This window comes from Anser anser (assembly GCF_964211835.1).
Source record: "Anser anser genome assembly, chromosome: 6".
NCBI classification, from domain to species: Eukaryota; Metazoa; Chordata; class Aves; order Anseriformes; family Anatidae; genus Anser; species Anser anser.
In genome coordinates, this window is record NC_139726.1 from 33138669 (window position 1) to 33155239 (window position 16571).

Genomic DNA, 16571 nt, shown 5'->3' on the forward strand with positions numbered 1-16571 from the left:
AGTTACTTTTGCTGGTACAGAAAGGATTTAGAGAAATGAACATTGAATTATAACCCTAGAATGGAAATCTCTATAGAGTATCATTAAGTAAGGTACATGCTTTTCAAATTTGGCTCACATGTCACTTTTCAGAATCTGTGAAGCAGTGTGGGTGCTTGCTGGGCCCAGCCTTACTATTTTTCCACTGCTGCAAGTGATGCTCAGTGCATCACAAAGTCTTTGGTACTTTCCTACTTAGACTGTGAGTCATGCTTTTTGGATCCAGCGTATATTTTTATTGTTTATTTTACACAAATGTATTAAATTGCCTGAAGTCTCAGGTGCCTCTATCAAATGCAAATCTTGACTAAGTCCACTGGAATTTAGTAAGCACACGTTGTTTGGTGTTACTGAGAATACAGTAAGTGCAAAAGATGTCAGGGAAGGCCCTCTGGGACATTCCCTGTCAGAGTATCTTGAAAAGAATGAGTGTTTTTTTACTGCTTTTCTGAAAACCTTCACAGGAAAGGGAAGAGGTCTGTCAGAGGGGCTTCATCCATCTGTGAATGTAAACCAGCCAGATCTTGCGTGTCAAGCTCAACAAAATCAGTACTAGTAGTCATTTAGGAAAGTCTGTGTAAACATGTGCTGGCGTAAGACCCGGGTAGATGGATCAACCTACGTGTCATGTTTAGCCCTGTCTGCTATGAATAGAGGAATAGCATTTGCCCCAGAAATTGTTAGGGCTATTTCACAGTGACCACCTCCGTAGGCCTCCCTGGCAGAGAATATTGTAGGGACAAAAGGATGCTAACTGGCATGAGCGTCAGAGTCAGATGCTTAATACTATGGGCAGGTCCTAAAAACATGATTCAGTATTGGAGCATTGTTAGTTTTGCTTCCAGCCAAGAGTAACAGACATGAAATCTCCCCTAAGGTCCTCGAGAACAAGGGCTCACCTTCAGAGAGGAACCTGGCAGCACCTGCTGGGTTTTCGACTTTGCCAGACCAGACGCCAGTCCTACCAGGAGCACTGGTGCACCAGCCTGCATGTGCCTGGCCTCAGCTGTGCTCTTCCTGCCTCATCCCTGCTGCGGTAGCCGGTGCTGCAAGCTGCCTGCCGGTGCTCTCTTCCCCAGCCAAACGAACAGCTGATAATGGTCCCACTTCAGGGATAATTTCACTTGCAGCCCTCCCTGCTGCTCCACAGCAATCAGCAGAGGAGGAAGACAAAAGGGTGGAGAGGAATGAAAATGCTTTGAAATAAAATCATTCCTCTGTCTCTGTGCTTGTTTCATACCTTGGATCTGCCAGCTCTCTGGCACTCCCCTTCATTTAGATCAATGCTAGGCAGAAGAGGATATGGCCAGTGAACTCCAGGGATACAGATTCTTCCAATTCCCTTCTTTCATTGTCACATCAGTGTTAAGAAGCCTGTTGAAAACGCCTTAGTGTCTTAACCACGATAGTAGGAGTGCTGTAGACATCTGAATCCTAAATGCTGCTTGACCTTTTTCTTGTTCTTTAACCTAAAATGCGTTCTACACGTTGCTCCATGTTTTGATCAAATGCATGCAGAAAGGCTCATGTTAGACACCCTGGAATTTACACGGTCTTACTGTTAAGATGAGTAGAGCCGATGGCTGGGGTGTAAAGCTCAGTGTGTACTGCTGCAGTGTCACAAACAAATGTTGTACCAGGGACCATGTGTACTTCAGCTCTCTGAGGACAGGTTCCTCTGTGCCTGGCATTTTGACTCATGTGCTGAGATATTACGAGTATTTACTGTTTGCAGAGCCTTTCCAGACTGGTATCTTGCAGATGAAGCTTTTACAGTTAATTGTAATTGAAAATAGCCTTCACTTCCATTTACTGAAAACAGTGTTTTCAACCTGAGGTTTCTAAGCTAGGCACACGTGGCACTGGGAATCTCAAAAATGCTTAACTGTCCAAGGAACAAAGTTTTCCTGTTAGGTCTATGTTACTTGGTTTGTTTCTTCAGTGCAGAAAATCTGTCTTCTCTCCTTCCAAAACTAAGCCATGTATTCAGGCATTAGCCAAGCATGCTGAAGCCACACTTCCAAGACCACATTCCGCTGTTACCAAATCCAGATGTTGGATTTGGTCCTGTAATTAAAGATGTAGGGATCTGCCCTTCGGAGCTGGAAACCCAAGGTGCAGCTCCCCACAATGGTGCAAGAAATAAAGCAGGGAATAAGGAGTAAACTTCTTGCCTGAAATGACTTGACATTGGTAGAACTCCTCCTCTCTGATCAGCCTGAGACTAAGTGCAGCACACCTGAAAACTCAGCTGCTTTGATCCGTGTCCTCAGCGTCCTCACTGACCTCCTTGGTTTAGTCGGAGCAGGAAGTGCGCTAGAACCCCATTGCTCCAGCTGAGCTCCTTTGCAGGTTTTGACAAGGACTGTAGTATTAAATCAGAATTTTCAGCACAGCTTTACATGGAGTTCTTGTTTCACAGAAAAGCCCAGAGGGTTTGAATTATGAAGTTGAGGTCACTGGGTGTAGCTAATAGCATAGATTGAAACAAATCAACAATGTATTTAAAAATACTGAAATCTATGGATGCATATTCATGATGGAGCTGGTAACTGTCTGGGTAATAAAGATTAAAAGATTACCTGCCATTTTCAAGTTTTAAAAAATTGCTGCTTTATAACAAATTATTCAGAAAAACATAGGACAAAAGTTAACTAATGTCCAGCTTCAACCGAACTCTGAAAATTGGGCCCAATTTCAAGTATTGTCCTGAACTGGAGTTTCTGCTCAGATTCTGAAGTGCCCTGAGATCTGCAGAACTTTTTTCAAGCAGAAACTTCAGTCACTTATTATTCATAACATCGTCCTTCTCTGTCACTGCCTTCTATCTAATTCCACCTGATACCATAAAACCACAGCTTCTGAGTTATGCAGTAGTAGTTCTACATTCCTAACATGATGCATGGGAAGAAAAGTCTTAGTCTTCAGCTGTGTACCTGTGATTCAATAAATCCCATGTTGTATTCAACAGAAAGACTCCTTTAAAATTTCTCTCCTCTCTTTTACTTATTGATTCATAGATTTCTTAAGGGCAAAAGAAGCCTTGAAACATCACTAGCTCTGATTTCCTTTCTGCAGAGGACCTGGAATGCCATCCGTTTGACTGGCGTTGAGCGCAGTAGCTTTCTGAAGCGCGGCATAACTTCCAACCTGGCTTTGAGTTGCAGCCCTGACCCCAGGAGGGGATGAAGATCCTAGAGTCCCTGGCTGCACGAGAGTGGGGCTTCGGCCCTATGCATCCTCCTAGCACTGCCCTGAAGCTTTACAGAAGTCATAGCTGTCCCTCAAGAAGTTTATTACTTCCTTACTGTTAAAAGAAATAACACTAGGTGCCTTTATGTCTGATTTGAACACAGTTTTAAATTCCAGATGTTATTGCTTGTTACACCTTCACTAGCTCAATGAGCTCTTGAGTACCCGGTGTTTTCTCCCTGCAGTAGCGGCTTGTACGGCGTAATCAGCTCACCTCTTGATCTTTTTTTCATAAGCTAAACAGATAGAGGGTCTTGTGGCTCACACTGTGAGGAATTTCTTTCCAACTCTAGTATAATTTCAGTTGCTCTTCGATGTAAAATATTTTCCAATGTTCTTTCAGAAGGGGGAAAGCAAAGCATACAAAGTGTTTTATTAGTGATTTAACCAATACCCTGTGGAAGTTAAAATTGTATCTTTTGTGTTTGAGCTTCATGTGAGGATCCTGATAGTCTGTTGTGATACCTGTGTGTTTTAGAGACTCCCTATTTTCCAGAAAATGTAGCCTGTACACTTTATTCTGAAATGTGCAGGCTTACAGTTGGCTGTAGGAAAGGCGTTTGGTGTGAGGGACCCCAGCTTACCAGCAGCCAGCCTGGCTGCCTCTGTAATACTGGATGCTCTTCACTGTTATTTGCTGGGCTTTCAGTCTTCCTGTCACCTGTATGTTTTATTGCCTGGGGTTTTCTAATAATTTCTGAACTTTTGTCTGGAATATTAAAAAGCATCAGTCCTGTGCTGGCTGATCCCTGGGGAACCACACCCCAATTGCATTGTAATTGCTCATTTACAGCTACTTTTGGAGAGTCCCCAATTAGCTGGCACTTAAATGCATTTTCACGTGTTTTATTAGTGTTGAAACATAGACAAAAATCTAATTAGATGTTTACCAGTTAGACAGTGCTTTGCATTTTAATTAAAGGAACAGAAAATGGACTAGCCAGTTGCACAGTGGCTTCTGAAGTCAGCTCTCTGTTCTCCTGCAGCAGACACCCCAGGCTGCGACTGACCTTACCTGGGTGCATGTGCGTTTGGAAGCAGTACAGCTGTTCGACGTACCTGGCTCTGTACAGGGTGCATTCGGTTGATTTAAATCAGTGCTGGCTCCGTAAAATTTTTTTCTTCCTTCCTCTTTTATTCTTTTATATTCTCTTTGTGAGTTGTTTTATTTAGGTTAACCTGTTACGCCATTGGCCCTGATACCGGAGGGTTTGCTGGACCACGTTCTCCTGTGAGTTTCCCACATGCTAGCAAAAAGTGTAATACAGTTTCAAAAGGATACCTTAAAATATTGCAGAAATGGGGACAGTTTCGTAAAAACTTAGTTCGCTAAAATTGTCTCTCTATGCCAGCCTACTTTGAGGCCAAAAGTCCCGTACTGTTTTTAAATTGACATAGTAGAAATCAGCTATCTAGTTACTGTACATGCCTTTCAGCATACATTGTGTATTCTTATAAGGTGTTTCAGCAAAATGCATGAGTTAATATTTGCATGGGATTTTGTGTAAGTGTTAAAGCTCTGTTCTCCGTCAGGTAATAAAAATCAGTGTTTGGAGTGGCTGGCAAGGGAAGTGGGTGGATTTGTGTCCAGCCGTTCGTTACAGCTGCAGAAGGAGGTCTGCAGGGTAGCCAGCCCCTGGTGTAGCGTTCAGCAGTGGCCTTGTTGGTTACAGGGCACACTAAATCACGTTTGGTATGAGTAGTCTCAACAGTAGAAGAGGATTATTTTTACCTTAGTGGTGTATCTGGAAATTTATACTTGGTTCAAACCATGGGGTAATTAATTCTGAATTAATTATGTGATAGTTATGAAGAACAGGGGTACCTCAGATCCTTGCAATCTCTCCCAAAAATACCACCCTTCCACAAGTTCTCAGGTATGCTGTGGCCGAATTGTGTGACAAGTTAGATGTGTGCACACCAGCTTTTCCAAGTGGACCATTCAGAACGCTCTCGGGCAGGACCAGTCCTCATTTGCTGCCATCCGGAAGCCACCCTGGTAACTCTGGGAGTCAGGTGTCAGCGTGGGAGCAAGGATGGGGCCCGTTTCCTCGGGTGTCACAGCAAAAATGCCGTTGGTTAGTAAAGACTTGGGAGAGCTGAATGCTGTGTAGATAAAAGAACGTGGAAAGCTTTCCTTTAGACCAGGAGATGCCTCATGTTCTATTGTGAATCCATGTAAATCAACCCCCTAGCCCTTGGTACCGAGGCACACGTCAGCTAACTGCCTTTTGTCCAGTCAGTCCTGCAAGGTTTTGTGTTCTTCTTCGAAGCACAAGGATTTTGCTCTGAAGAAGGCCAAAATAACAGCGGTATGTTTCTGTATCCTGGCTAAAGGAAGGAAGGAAAGTGACTAATTCATGCTTAAAGCCAGCTTTCAGAATAGCTAGCATATCATTTCTGGTGTACATCTAAATTGGAAACTACCTACAGAGTAAATGGCATTCCAGAAAGTATGTGCTGAAGACCTTCTTTACTGCGGAGCTGGTTAAATTATAACCTTTCACTGAGGTTATTACTTGAAGTTCAATTAACATTTTAAATGTATGTTTGGAGACCAGCGAATGGGGCCTCTGCAGAGAGGTGGTCTCGGCACAGAATACATTCCTTGCTGCAGGTGTCACCAGGGCAAAGCCAGGAGGAGAAGCTGTTCTTTCAGGTAAAAAGCCACAAATAACTAAACCGTTTTGTGAAAGCTCCTTCTGTGTGGAGCACGCTTCAAAGGCTTGCAACATGGCATTTAAGCAGCAGTTACAGTTTCATGGATATCTCAGTTGGAAAGAAAATTTAAATCGGAGCTGAATATAGGCAGCCAGCAAGTCCTGCAACCGCTTTTTGTTCAGTGTACGTGGAGGTTGCTTTTCCTACCATTAAGGAATCTCTAGTCAGGACAGAATTTGTTTACTTACCTGGAAATGAAAGACATATATAGTAACAGAAAGAATTTACTTTAAAGAATAGCTTTTGCCAGGTTATATAACTGGATATGGAGGAATACATGAGGTATAGGACTTGTTTTGCTTTGGTACAGAAAGCTGAACTGCCTGAAGGTGATGGTAATGTTTTCATCAACTCAGAACAGTGTGTTTTGAATAAAGGGAATCAGTTTAGTTTCCTAATAAATACCTTCAGCCAGTGTTTTCAGAAGGGATTTGTCAATTGGTGAATGTCCTTGAAACAGATTTGAAAGGCATGCCGACATGGCATTTAATGGAAATACGATGCCTCTAACAGTTGAGTTCGCTGAATAAGAAGTAACAAACATAAGCATACCTGGCTAATGCGAATAAATAATGGCGCGAGGGACAGCAGTCCTTAGGCTGCTGGAGCCTAATCCAGGGATCTAGCAAGGGAACTGCTACAAAGCCAGGGGTCTTAAGGAGTAATGGGCACAGAAAGGATAGCACTGAGAAAGACACAATTAACAGTTTCCGAATAAGCTCTGACACAAGCATCTCTTTGCAATGAAAAATCTTCCCTCCTTACCGCAGCTGTGGGGGGAAAGTCACCCATGAAGCGGGACAGATTATCATGCCACTGTATAGAAAATATTACAAAGTGGTACTTGCTCTGTAGCTGTAGAATTTAAGTAGTGCTCCACGTAGTAGCGTGTGGCAACTCTTGGTAAATACTTATCTTTTAAGGGCAACCTGTGTGTGTTTAACGTATTACTGTATGCCACCTGTTTGTAAGCAGATTGGTGTTTAAACACTGTATTACACAAGGGGGAGACTTTCAGTTTAAATGAAAGCATCCCTTTCCATTATAAGCAGCTTGCTTTATCACAAACACCGGTGTTTCTTGAAAGTAGGAAATAAACCCCAAATACTCAGAATAGTTAAAATAGTCTAATTGAATGGTAATTGGCAGATTTGTAGTGAGTGGGTGGGTGGGTGGAATTGGTCTTTCACAGCAAGCTGCAGCTGCTCTAGCTAGCTGCCTTTGAAGAGCTGCTTAGGGAAAGAGGAAGAAAAGAAAGTCTATAAAATCAGTCGTTTAATTGCATCTACCAGTTCTTGAAGCTGCTGCACGCCTCCCACCCTTTTGAAGTTGTCTGTTGTTTGCTGAGCAAGATGCAGGTCCCAGCCACCAGCTCAGCCAGCTCGCTTCGTGCTGCTGTGCGGAGCGCCAGGAGAGGCGTGCTGCTCGACGGCACTGGGGGGCTGCCATGGGGGCTGGCCGGCTGGCCTCATGATGGCCATCTCCTGGCAGGCTGCTGCTCTCATGACACACACAAACACCCCAAGCTTTTGCTGCTGTCACATCTGCGTTTTTGTAGGATTTTGTCCCACGCGTCTATTTTAGTAGAAGTTCTCGGCACTGTCACTAGCCTTCCTGTCCAGCTTTCATGGACAGCCTGGTTCAAGAGCTTGGACCAGCAGGCTGCACGAATACACGGCTGTTTCAGGAGGTTCCTTCTGATTCCCTCTGCCTCCTGCAGGAAAGTGGGCAGTGCTGTGCGTTCACGTGCTGAGTGACTTGGAGGGAAGTTTCTGTCTAAGCAATGGGCATGGTGTACAAAGTAGGAACGCAAAAAAAGGAGTGTGTTTTGTGCACCTGCAGCCTGTCACACACACACTGTGCCTGTGTGTAGGAGCTCCATGTTCGCATCTCTGTGAGCCAGTATTCAATGAGTCTTTCACAGCTCTAAGTCTTCTTTCTGGTCCCCTTGTAGGAACTTGTAATTTACTTTCAAAACCTCATAAAAACCATCATTAGTGAAGTGTTACAGCATAGTCGAAAAGTATAGAATAGTTACAGGATAAGGTAATTCAGGGTTTTCAAGTTGTTTTATACAAATGGCTACGTATAAAGTTTGGCTTCCTACCCAGTTCATTGCGTTACATCTCTGTGACAGTTGTAGGATGCCCACAGGGTCATCTCTGTGCAGAGCTCTGGTAACTGAAGATTATCCAGGAAATTGCATGCTGAAATCTGTTTGCGTGATTATTTTCATTGTACATTTGTGGATTGCAAACACTGAATGTAAATAGTAGAGTATATATCCGAGCATTGTTTTCCTACAAAGAAAGGGCTTCTGTTGTCCAGTTATTGTTTTGCAATAATCACTTTTGTTCAGACAGCCAGAGATACAGTTTGAATAAACAATTATGTTTGAATAAGCATACTGTGATATTTATCCAGAATTTGTTTAAAACTGGACTCCAAATTTCATGGGACTGGGGACTTCCTTTCTAGTATTTCCATCTGGCTGAGTCAAAAGTTAGTTAAAATGTCAGTGCACCTAACTGCCCTCAGTCAGACTCTCCAAGTATTACATGGCATCAAGAAAAAGTAAAATGAATTTTAAAAGCCAATTCAATTCTAACTTCTCATTTCCTTTCTCTGAGGTTATTACTTTGTTTAAAAAATGAAAACTGTATGCCCCTCTGTTCAAACTTTATTACTGCTTTGGCAGCATTACAGGGACATTATTACAGGGCATTATTTTGATTTATGCGGTATTGACTTAGTTGATCTGTTTGAGGGGTGGAGGAGTTGGTATTAGACAAGCACTTGAACACCCCCAGCTTTGGCATTTACTTTTTAATGTGTCTTGAGTTTGCTGAGCACCTCCTTTGAAAAATCCCCTCTAACAGCACAGAGATTTCTCTCCCAGTGTTACACACTGCATCCAAAAAGAAACCTGTATTTGCATCCTTCAGCTTTCAGCCAAGATTAGGCATCAGGCAGCAAGTCTGCTGGTGCATCTGAGGAAAGAGATCTGGCTTAAGATTTATTACAGACACTAAGGTAGGCACAAGCGGACATCATAAACTTGCACCTCAGCTTTCCGTGTTAAAATGGTGTAAGAGCGTGATGATGGGCACACGTGACTGCTGTCAGTAGGAGTCTGCTGCTGCCTGGCTTGTTTGTGGTTTTTGAATCGTGCCTCGCCATGCCACAGACTGAAGCAGCCCTTGTTGTGGGCCAGAATAAGAAGCACCGGGGCTGTGAGCCACTGGGTGTATCTCGGAGCAAGGAGGAGTGAGAGTGTCCCAAGTCAGGCATTGCTATGGCTGCCTTGTAGGTAGGCAATCTGTGCACGTAAGGACTGAACAGTCGTGTGCTGTACCAGCTCTCTGCTTTTGGGCTGGTAAGGGTAGTAGCTGCAGCTGCTGGAACATCACCCTCCTTATGCGCAGAGGAGAAGCAAAATGAGCAATCCCCCTGGGTTTTGAAGGGATCCACGATTGCTGCTCTGTGTGCTGTGGGGATGGCCTGATGACGGATTGCACGTCCATCCTAGTGTAGACCCCTGTTAGCCAGGAACGGGGCTGCCTGGCCATGTAGTAGCAGATGTCCTGCTGCAAGTGTGCGAGGCTGTGCAGTTATCTATGGCTCACGGAGGGGAATATATTTTCTTAATAGTGATGATTACAAGGGAAGATTCCTGAGGGCTTGTTGTTCTTGATGAGCCTGCCAAGCAGCAGGTATAACTTGACCTATCCTTTTTGCCTTCTGGCTGTGTCTCCCAATTTGCTTGGGATCCCTATGTGTGTGTTCAGAAATGCATTTGATGCTGATTGGAGCTAATTCACCACCACAGTGGGGGGAATTCACTTACATTGCTCTGTGCTAACAGCTATAAGCAGTGATAATTAATAGCTCCTAATTGCTTAATCAGTGTAAAGTTTTACACTATGTCATATGTGAACATTTTTATGTTGTGTGGATGAGTAAACTTCCAATTAATGCATCAAGTTGTACAGCCTTACCAGTGCTGTCAGTTCCAGGCAAAGAAAAATAACTAGTGTCTTCATTACCCCCCTCAGGTCCCTTCCTGGAGTCGTTACTGTGGCCTGAAGACATTTTTCTGTAGCAGCTGAAGTTGCATTACAGAGAGCTTGCTATCAGCTCGGAGCTGTCAGTGATAAATACAAATTCACTGGCCTGAGCCCGTTCAGTGCTGCTGACACGCTCTTCTTGGCTTTCCATTTATTCCTTTACCTCTGGTGGCCAATCTCTCTTAAAATCAAAAGTGCCTGCCACCAGCGTATCTAGCGATACTCTGTAATTTCAGAGTTCTCTACAGATTCCCAGTCCCTGTGCGCATGCGAGCATTGTCTCCATCAGACATTACTCTTGAAAATGCATCCCCCTTCAGAGGTTTTGTTTTCTTCTGGGCTGGTTTGCGTTTATCTCTGCTCCCTCTCCCCTGCCTTCCCTTGTGCTGTCCCCGTATCTCTCACTGTGCTCTTTCAGTGCCTATCTCCTGGACTGTTTTCATTTCGCAGACCTATTTCCCATGCCGCTTTCTTTTCAGCTGCCTGTGCCCGAGTCCCTCTCCGTTTGTGTGCATCTCTCTTCCTATCTGCCAAGGAAGCCGAAGGGAAGATAGAGGTGTTGAATGGGACTGAATGGCAGACTTGGAAGTCCCTGTTGGAAATGATCGTTAGCAGTTTGCTTTCAGCTCATGGGTCCAAACAAGTTTTCACTGTAAAGGGACGCCTCCAGCATTTGTGCAGGGTACCTGTACTGGGCATGAAGACTTCGGGGTAGAAGCAGTGGTACAGGTGTGAGATGGAAAGGTCAGTCAACATGCTGCCATTTACCACAACAAAAGTAACAATTTCAGCGCAAGAACAGCTTGTTAGAGAAAAGCCTGGATTTTACGGGATTTTCTAATCCCATGTTGGAAAACTATTTGGCAATAATACCCCGAGGTGAGCTCATGTGAAATCAGTGAAAGCAACATAGTTTGATGGCAGTAGAGGATCGGGCCCTTAGATTTCTATATCCCATTACTCTTCCACAGAGAGGAGGAGAAAACGAGCGCTAGATATTCCTATCAGATGCTTTCTTCTTTTACTGAAAGCTATACTTTCTCTTACGAGACATCTCTCTTCTGCCATAAAGGAAGGAAATCCTGAAACGTGTGAGTCTGTGTTAGGTAATTAACTTTCAAATCAATAGAAGAGATCTGATGGCTAGCTCAGGGCTGGTAGAAAATGTAAAATGATTTTTACTTAACAAAGAAGTGTGAATGAATGAGTGTGTGACAATAGGAATTGCCAGACAAGGACACGGAAGGCATTACAGCCTGATAAAGGCAGAACAATCCATCACAACAATAGTATCTTTAATTCTCATTAATGCTGTGCCGTGGTGTTTGAATTATATTTTGATTGTGTTATCTTTTCACACATAACTGAGGAGTTTCAGCTGCTTAGAAATACAACATGCGAGCCTATTTAAACCCTCTCTCCCATCTAAGCAATGGAGAAAGGAGACTGGGTCTTACTGCAGAGTGTGCCTGGAACTTTGTGCATCTTAGAGGTAGTTATGTCCAGAAACATCTGTGGGATGTCTCTAGCATTTTTGCAAGACTGATTTTTTAGGTTAAAGATGAGATTACAAGTAGCTTACAGAAGCTAATAAATGATTTATAGATGTTTTGATAGTTAATTATTTTAGACTGTTGGACGAGTAAAGAGGCTGCTTGTAACCATGGCTTGTAACCGTGAAAACCCTGGTTTTTTTGGCTGTTTATTCACACTTCCACTATCAGTGTGTTACAGATATGCTAACATTTATTAGTAGTTTATTTACCTGGTAGAAGCCATCCATAAATGCAAGCATTGTACAAGGTGAGACCATTTTTTTTCTTACTTCTGCTTTCCTTCCCCTACAGACAGAGGTCTGCTTAAAGCAGCTGGGATAGCTGATGGGGAAGAAGCAGCGTTCTTCTCTGTACTACACTGAGCTAAGAGTTAAGAGGAGGACTTCATTTTTCTTGTCTTGTCAGTAACTTAATCCTCTGCGGTTTTACTGTTCCTCAAATAATAAAGTCAGTCTGGAGACAAAGGAAAGCCGTTCTCAATTCTCGGGAAAGCACAAGGATAAAGTAACCTTGGTCTTTCCCAGCCTAGCGAGCAAATGCTTTCTGCTGGTGACGTTCTCCAGCAGAGGCAGGGAGAGTAGAGGCATCTTTCACAAATAAAAAAATAAAACAAAATACCCTGGAAGTTACAACTGGTACTCTGCACTGGACTCCGTAATGAAGGTAAGTCGCGTTAGTATTGGCCAAGGGAAGATGAGCCCAGGAGAAGAGCCATTGGTTGTGTGCGTGGAATTTGCCAAAGCAAAACTAATTCTCATGTTCCAGTGGGAATTTTCCCTTTCTAAGTTTAGATTTCATAACAAAGTCTGTAAAAATTATGTAAGCCTCCTGTTAACTCCTTCCCTCCTCCTCTGCATTCTATTGAATCAAATGTCATCACATATTCCAAGCAGTGCTACTGTTCAGGAGCAGAACTGTACTCTAGCATCGCTTCTGTAAAGAGGGCAGGAGAATGATCAAGGTTCTTCCTTTCCATATATCACTAGGAAAGAAAAAAATTCTTTGCTTATGTGCCTTCACTAATGTGCAAGAATTCAGCAAATGGGTAAGGTTGCACTTACAAGGTAGAGCCCATCAGAAATCTTTCTTTGGGCAAATTCCAGCTAATTCTTGAATCACTATTTGATTATAATAAGAATACGTGTGAGGAATCGTTACAGGTGAACTCGTACTCCTTTTGCGCAGTTTGGGCTGCTCTACTAGTAGCACTGAGTGTTCCTAGGTCCCCCTGGTTGGCATTAAGACTGCAGTTTGCTCAGCGTCTTGATGCCAAGGACCAGCGGTGGAAATCACAGGAAGGAATTCTCTCTCTTTATTAGCTGTTGCCTCAAGACGAAAGGAAAAATACTTGTGCAGTTTCATGGTTTGCCGTTTCTTCATTATTTCTTACGCCTACACGTTGCTTTTATATGTTAGTAGGTTTTGGCATATTTTAGAGACACAAAGAATAAAAGGAATCATCTATTTTATGCCAGGAATTGTTTGATTTTTTTTTTCTCAAATCTCTGTTGGCTTGCTGCAATCTAAAAATCAGAAGAAATACATATGGAAAGATTTGTGAGAAGTAGTACAGTTTTTGTAAGGACTTTGTCAGTCTCGGAGCCAATCGATTTAGTATTGTTTAAGCCTGGCATACAGATCTAATCATGAGAACTGTTCCTCACATGGATGTTCCTTATGTTCCTGGCTACTTACGTTGACTTCCATGGGACTATTTTTGTTATAAGATTTACAGAGCTGATCTTTAATGGGTAGCAATCTGTCCTTATTATGGTGGGAAAACCAGGTGAAATACTGAGTTATTGGAGGGCAGAATCTGGACCAGTTCCTGCTGAGAGCAAAGAAAGTTATTTTTCTTTTTGAACAAACGGACCAATATAGAGACACTGTTTGGAGGGAGTTTGTTTTTTGATTTTAATTCTCGGTATATTTGACCTTCAAAAGGACATGTAATGTAATTCAGAGGTGTGCTGCCTACAAGCTCGGCTCCTTGTTTTGTCTGTGCAGCTGAGAAAAGTGAAAACAATGAAGCACAGACTTTGAGTTCCCAATGAGAAAAAGGAAAACTGGCAGCCTTTTCTTGCTATTTTGTTAAATATCTCTATTTAAATGCAAATGATCATCTGACACTGACAAACAAAGTCATGTACCAGGAAGCAGGCATGCAAGATTTTAAATAAAAAAATAATGATTATTGAAGATGCTGGATCACTTTTATTTCCAGGAGGAGTAGAGTTGGCTGAGCACATTTTGGTTGCCTGCTGAGGATCAGCTCAGCACCTAGGAATTTGAAATGTGAAGATTTTCATTTTAAATGTAATTTGTGCAGAAGTGTGGGAGGCCTCTCTAGTTAGAGGTCTCTTGGAAGGATGCTTGAAGTATCTTCTGTTATCTCAGTGCACAAACTGCAAAGGAAAGCCCAGTGCCTACAGTAAATTTTGGAAGAGGGCAGAAGTCTGGGGCAGAAAGAGCTGAACTGGTGCCTTCTTCTGCCTCAGGAATACGTGGCTGCAAGTGGTCTGTGCAATGCTTTTCCCTGTGTCAGGCTGCCAGCCTTGTAGCTTTCTCCCTGAATCCCTGTCCCCTTGAGCTAGATGGATGTCAGATTTGACCATAAGTTAGGGTCAGGCATAAAATGGAGCCTTGCAGGAGGCGGTGGCTCTGCTGTCCTTGGGTTGCGGTTCCTCCCTACCTTTCCCCAGCAGCGATGCTGCGGTGCGGGCCATGCTGAGGCAGGTACGGAAATGTGCACTCCCTGCCTTGCCCTTTCTCCTTCCCGCTTGTTCGGTTGGTCAGGGTTTATAACACCCAGTTCCAGGGCATCATATTTATTCAGAGAAGTGAGCACCAAACCCAGCAAACAAACTGTGTCGTTTCAAGGCTCTCTTCTGTGAAAGTTCTTCCTTGATTTTTTGTTTACCTCACCTGTTTTTTTTAAACTTCCATTCTTATAAATCAAAATGGATGTGTTAGCTTTCTGCACAGGGCTCCAGTAGCCTCTTAATAATCATAATAATCGTTATTACTGATTAAAGTTGCATTATTCATGCCAGATGGAGTCCCCTCTCTGTCAGCCAGAATGAGTTTGCATTAAGTAGTTATAGTATATCTGTGATCTAAATAAACAGATGGCAGCGTGTGACAGCAAATTATGTGCTGGTGATGTCAGCACCAACGCTCCCCCAGTATAATTGCTTGAAACGAACACGAGTGCAGTGAGGAGCCGGTAGTTTTAACAAGGTAGTTGGCCTACAGCACGTAATTACTGCACAACATAATCAATAGCACCATCGGTGCTGCGTGAGAGCTGAGAGGAGAGCACTGGTTTCACAAAAGTAGCGACACAAAGCCTGACTTCACGCGACTCTTAACTGTGGTTTTGCTTAACTGTGTAACAACTGGTAGGTACACTTGTCTTTTGGGGGTGATCCAACCTTTGCTTTGCATTTTCCCCAATGTTGTTTCCCAAGTGGGAGCTTGTGGGCAGTATGTGGTTTAGTGCAGGGTGCAGCGGAGCAGCATTAATAGCTACTGCTGCTAGTACAGGATCGAAATGTTCCTGATGACTTCAGGTTCAGGTTCAAAGTGGAAATTCACTTACTAGGTTCTCAGCAGTACTCAGTGATGAATAAAAGTTTAATCCAAGGCGAGGTCAAGTTACTGAGGTCAGAAGAGCAGCAGGAAGGGCTGTGCGGCGTCGTTCCCAATGCTTGTGTCAGGTTTCTCAGTTCATCACTTCAGGTCTGGTTCCCTGTAAGGGGCTTTGCTCCAGCAGCACCCATGTTATAGCAGTTGGGACCTGGGGTGCTGTAAGGCTCCTGCACTTCAGGAGGGAGAAAGGAGTATGGCTGAGCTCTGGCTGTGGAACTGCAGGATGAGATCTCCTTCGCTCACCATCAGAACTGTCGTGGGACTGGCTGAGTGTTTTCTCAGGTAACAAAAGATGCAGCGAGAGTATGTGCCAGTCCTTCCACTGCTTTCCGCTTCCTTGCACAGTGGTTAGTGGTTAGCCATGAAATGGAAGATGTGAATTCCTCTCCCTCCTCAGTGCAAGAGGGTTTCAATCGCTAATTACCAGGTAGTTTGTAAAAGTTTAGAAAAGGTATTGTTGTTAACTCTACCTTCCCCATCTGTATTTTGCAAAGCAAGCACCTTCAGTTCCCTTTTGTCTTGAGGGATTGATTAAGACTGTCAGCACGTGGAAGGATGATGCAGAGCATCTCCAAGGTGAGATCTCCTCCAAGGTGAGGCTCCTTCAGAAGCAGAACCACAACCACAGGCAGCTAGAGATTCTGCAGTCAGAAAAGGCAAGGTCCTGTGAGTTTAGCTGTCACTGTGGAGAAGTGGCTGCACAGAGCAAATTTCCTTCACTGTGATTTTGGACATGAAGACTGTACAGTCTTCTAGGGGGGAGGATTGGTTTTGGATCACTTTTCTTCCAAGGCACTGAGTTTATTGCCCCATTGTTCAGGTGAAATTGAACACAAGATGAGATGGATATTTGCTCAGCCATTTCTCGTCCCATGGGAGGAATGAGTGGGTCTTATGGAGGATGTACAGAGCAACAGCACCGGGTGGTGAAATTGTTCCTTGCTCCTCCACACTTCATCTTTTTTGGTTTTAAAATGTTCCAGCTATTATTTGTAGCACACAGGGATTTAGGGTATAAAGCACTTAGATAAGTACCCATATGTTTGCTACCCATTCTGGCTATGTGTCTGGACTTTTTTACAGACATGGTTTCAAACTTAGTAAAGCGTAGAAGCTCTTCAAAGGCAAGATGGACCCTTCTCTTTAGTGGTTGTTGAAGGCTAAAGAAATGAAAGGAAGCCACATTTCTAATCTCCCTGTTTCTTTCGTTCCCAAAGGTGGTCGATGCCACAAATCCTGCACAGGCCGATGCTGGGGACCCACAGAGAATCACTGCCAGACCTGT

General features: G+C 43.5%; 1 protein-coding gene across 13 annotated transcripts in view; it reads left to right on the forward strand.

Moving 5' to 3' along the window:
* The window catches only part of ERBB4 (erb-b2 receptor tyrosine kinase 4), a 581012-nt gene that overhangs the window by 380809 nt on the left and 183632 nt on the right, over positions 1–16571 (forward strand). For all 13 annotated transcript variants that reach the window (XM_083841514.1, XM_083841527.1, XM_083841529.1 and 10 more), the window contains one exon: positions 16504–16569. In XM_083841514.1, the coding sequence (XP_083697640.1) occupies positions 16504–16569 (66 nt within the window). The remainder of the gene's footprint in view (positions 1–16503; positions 16570–16571) is intronic.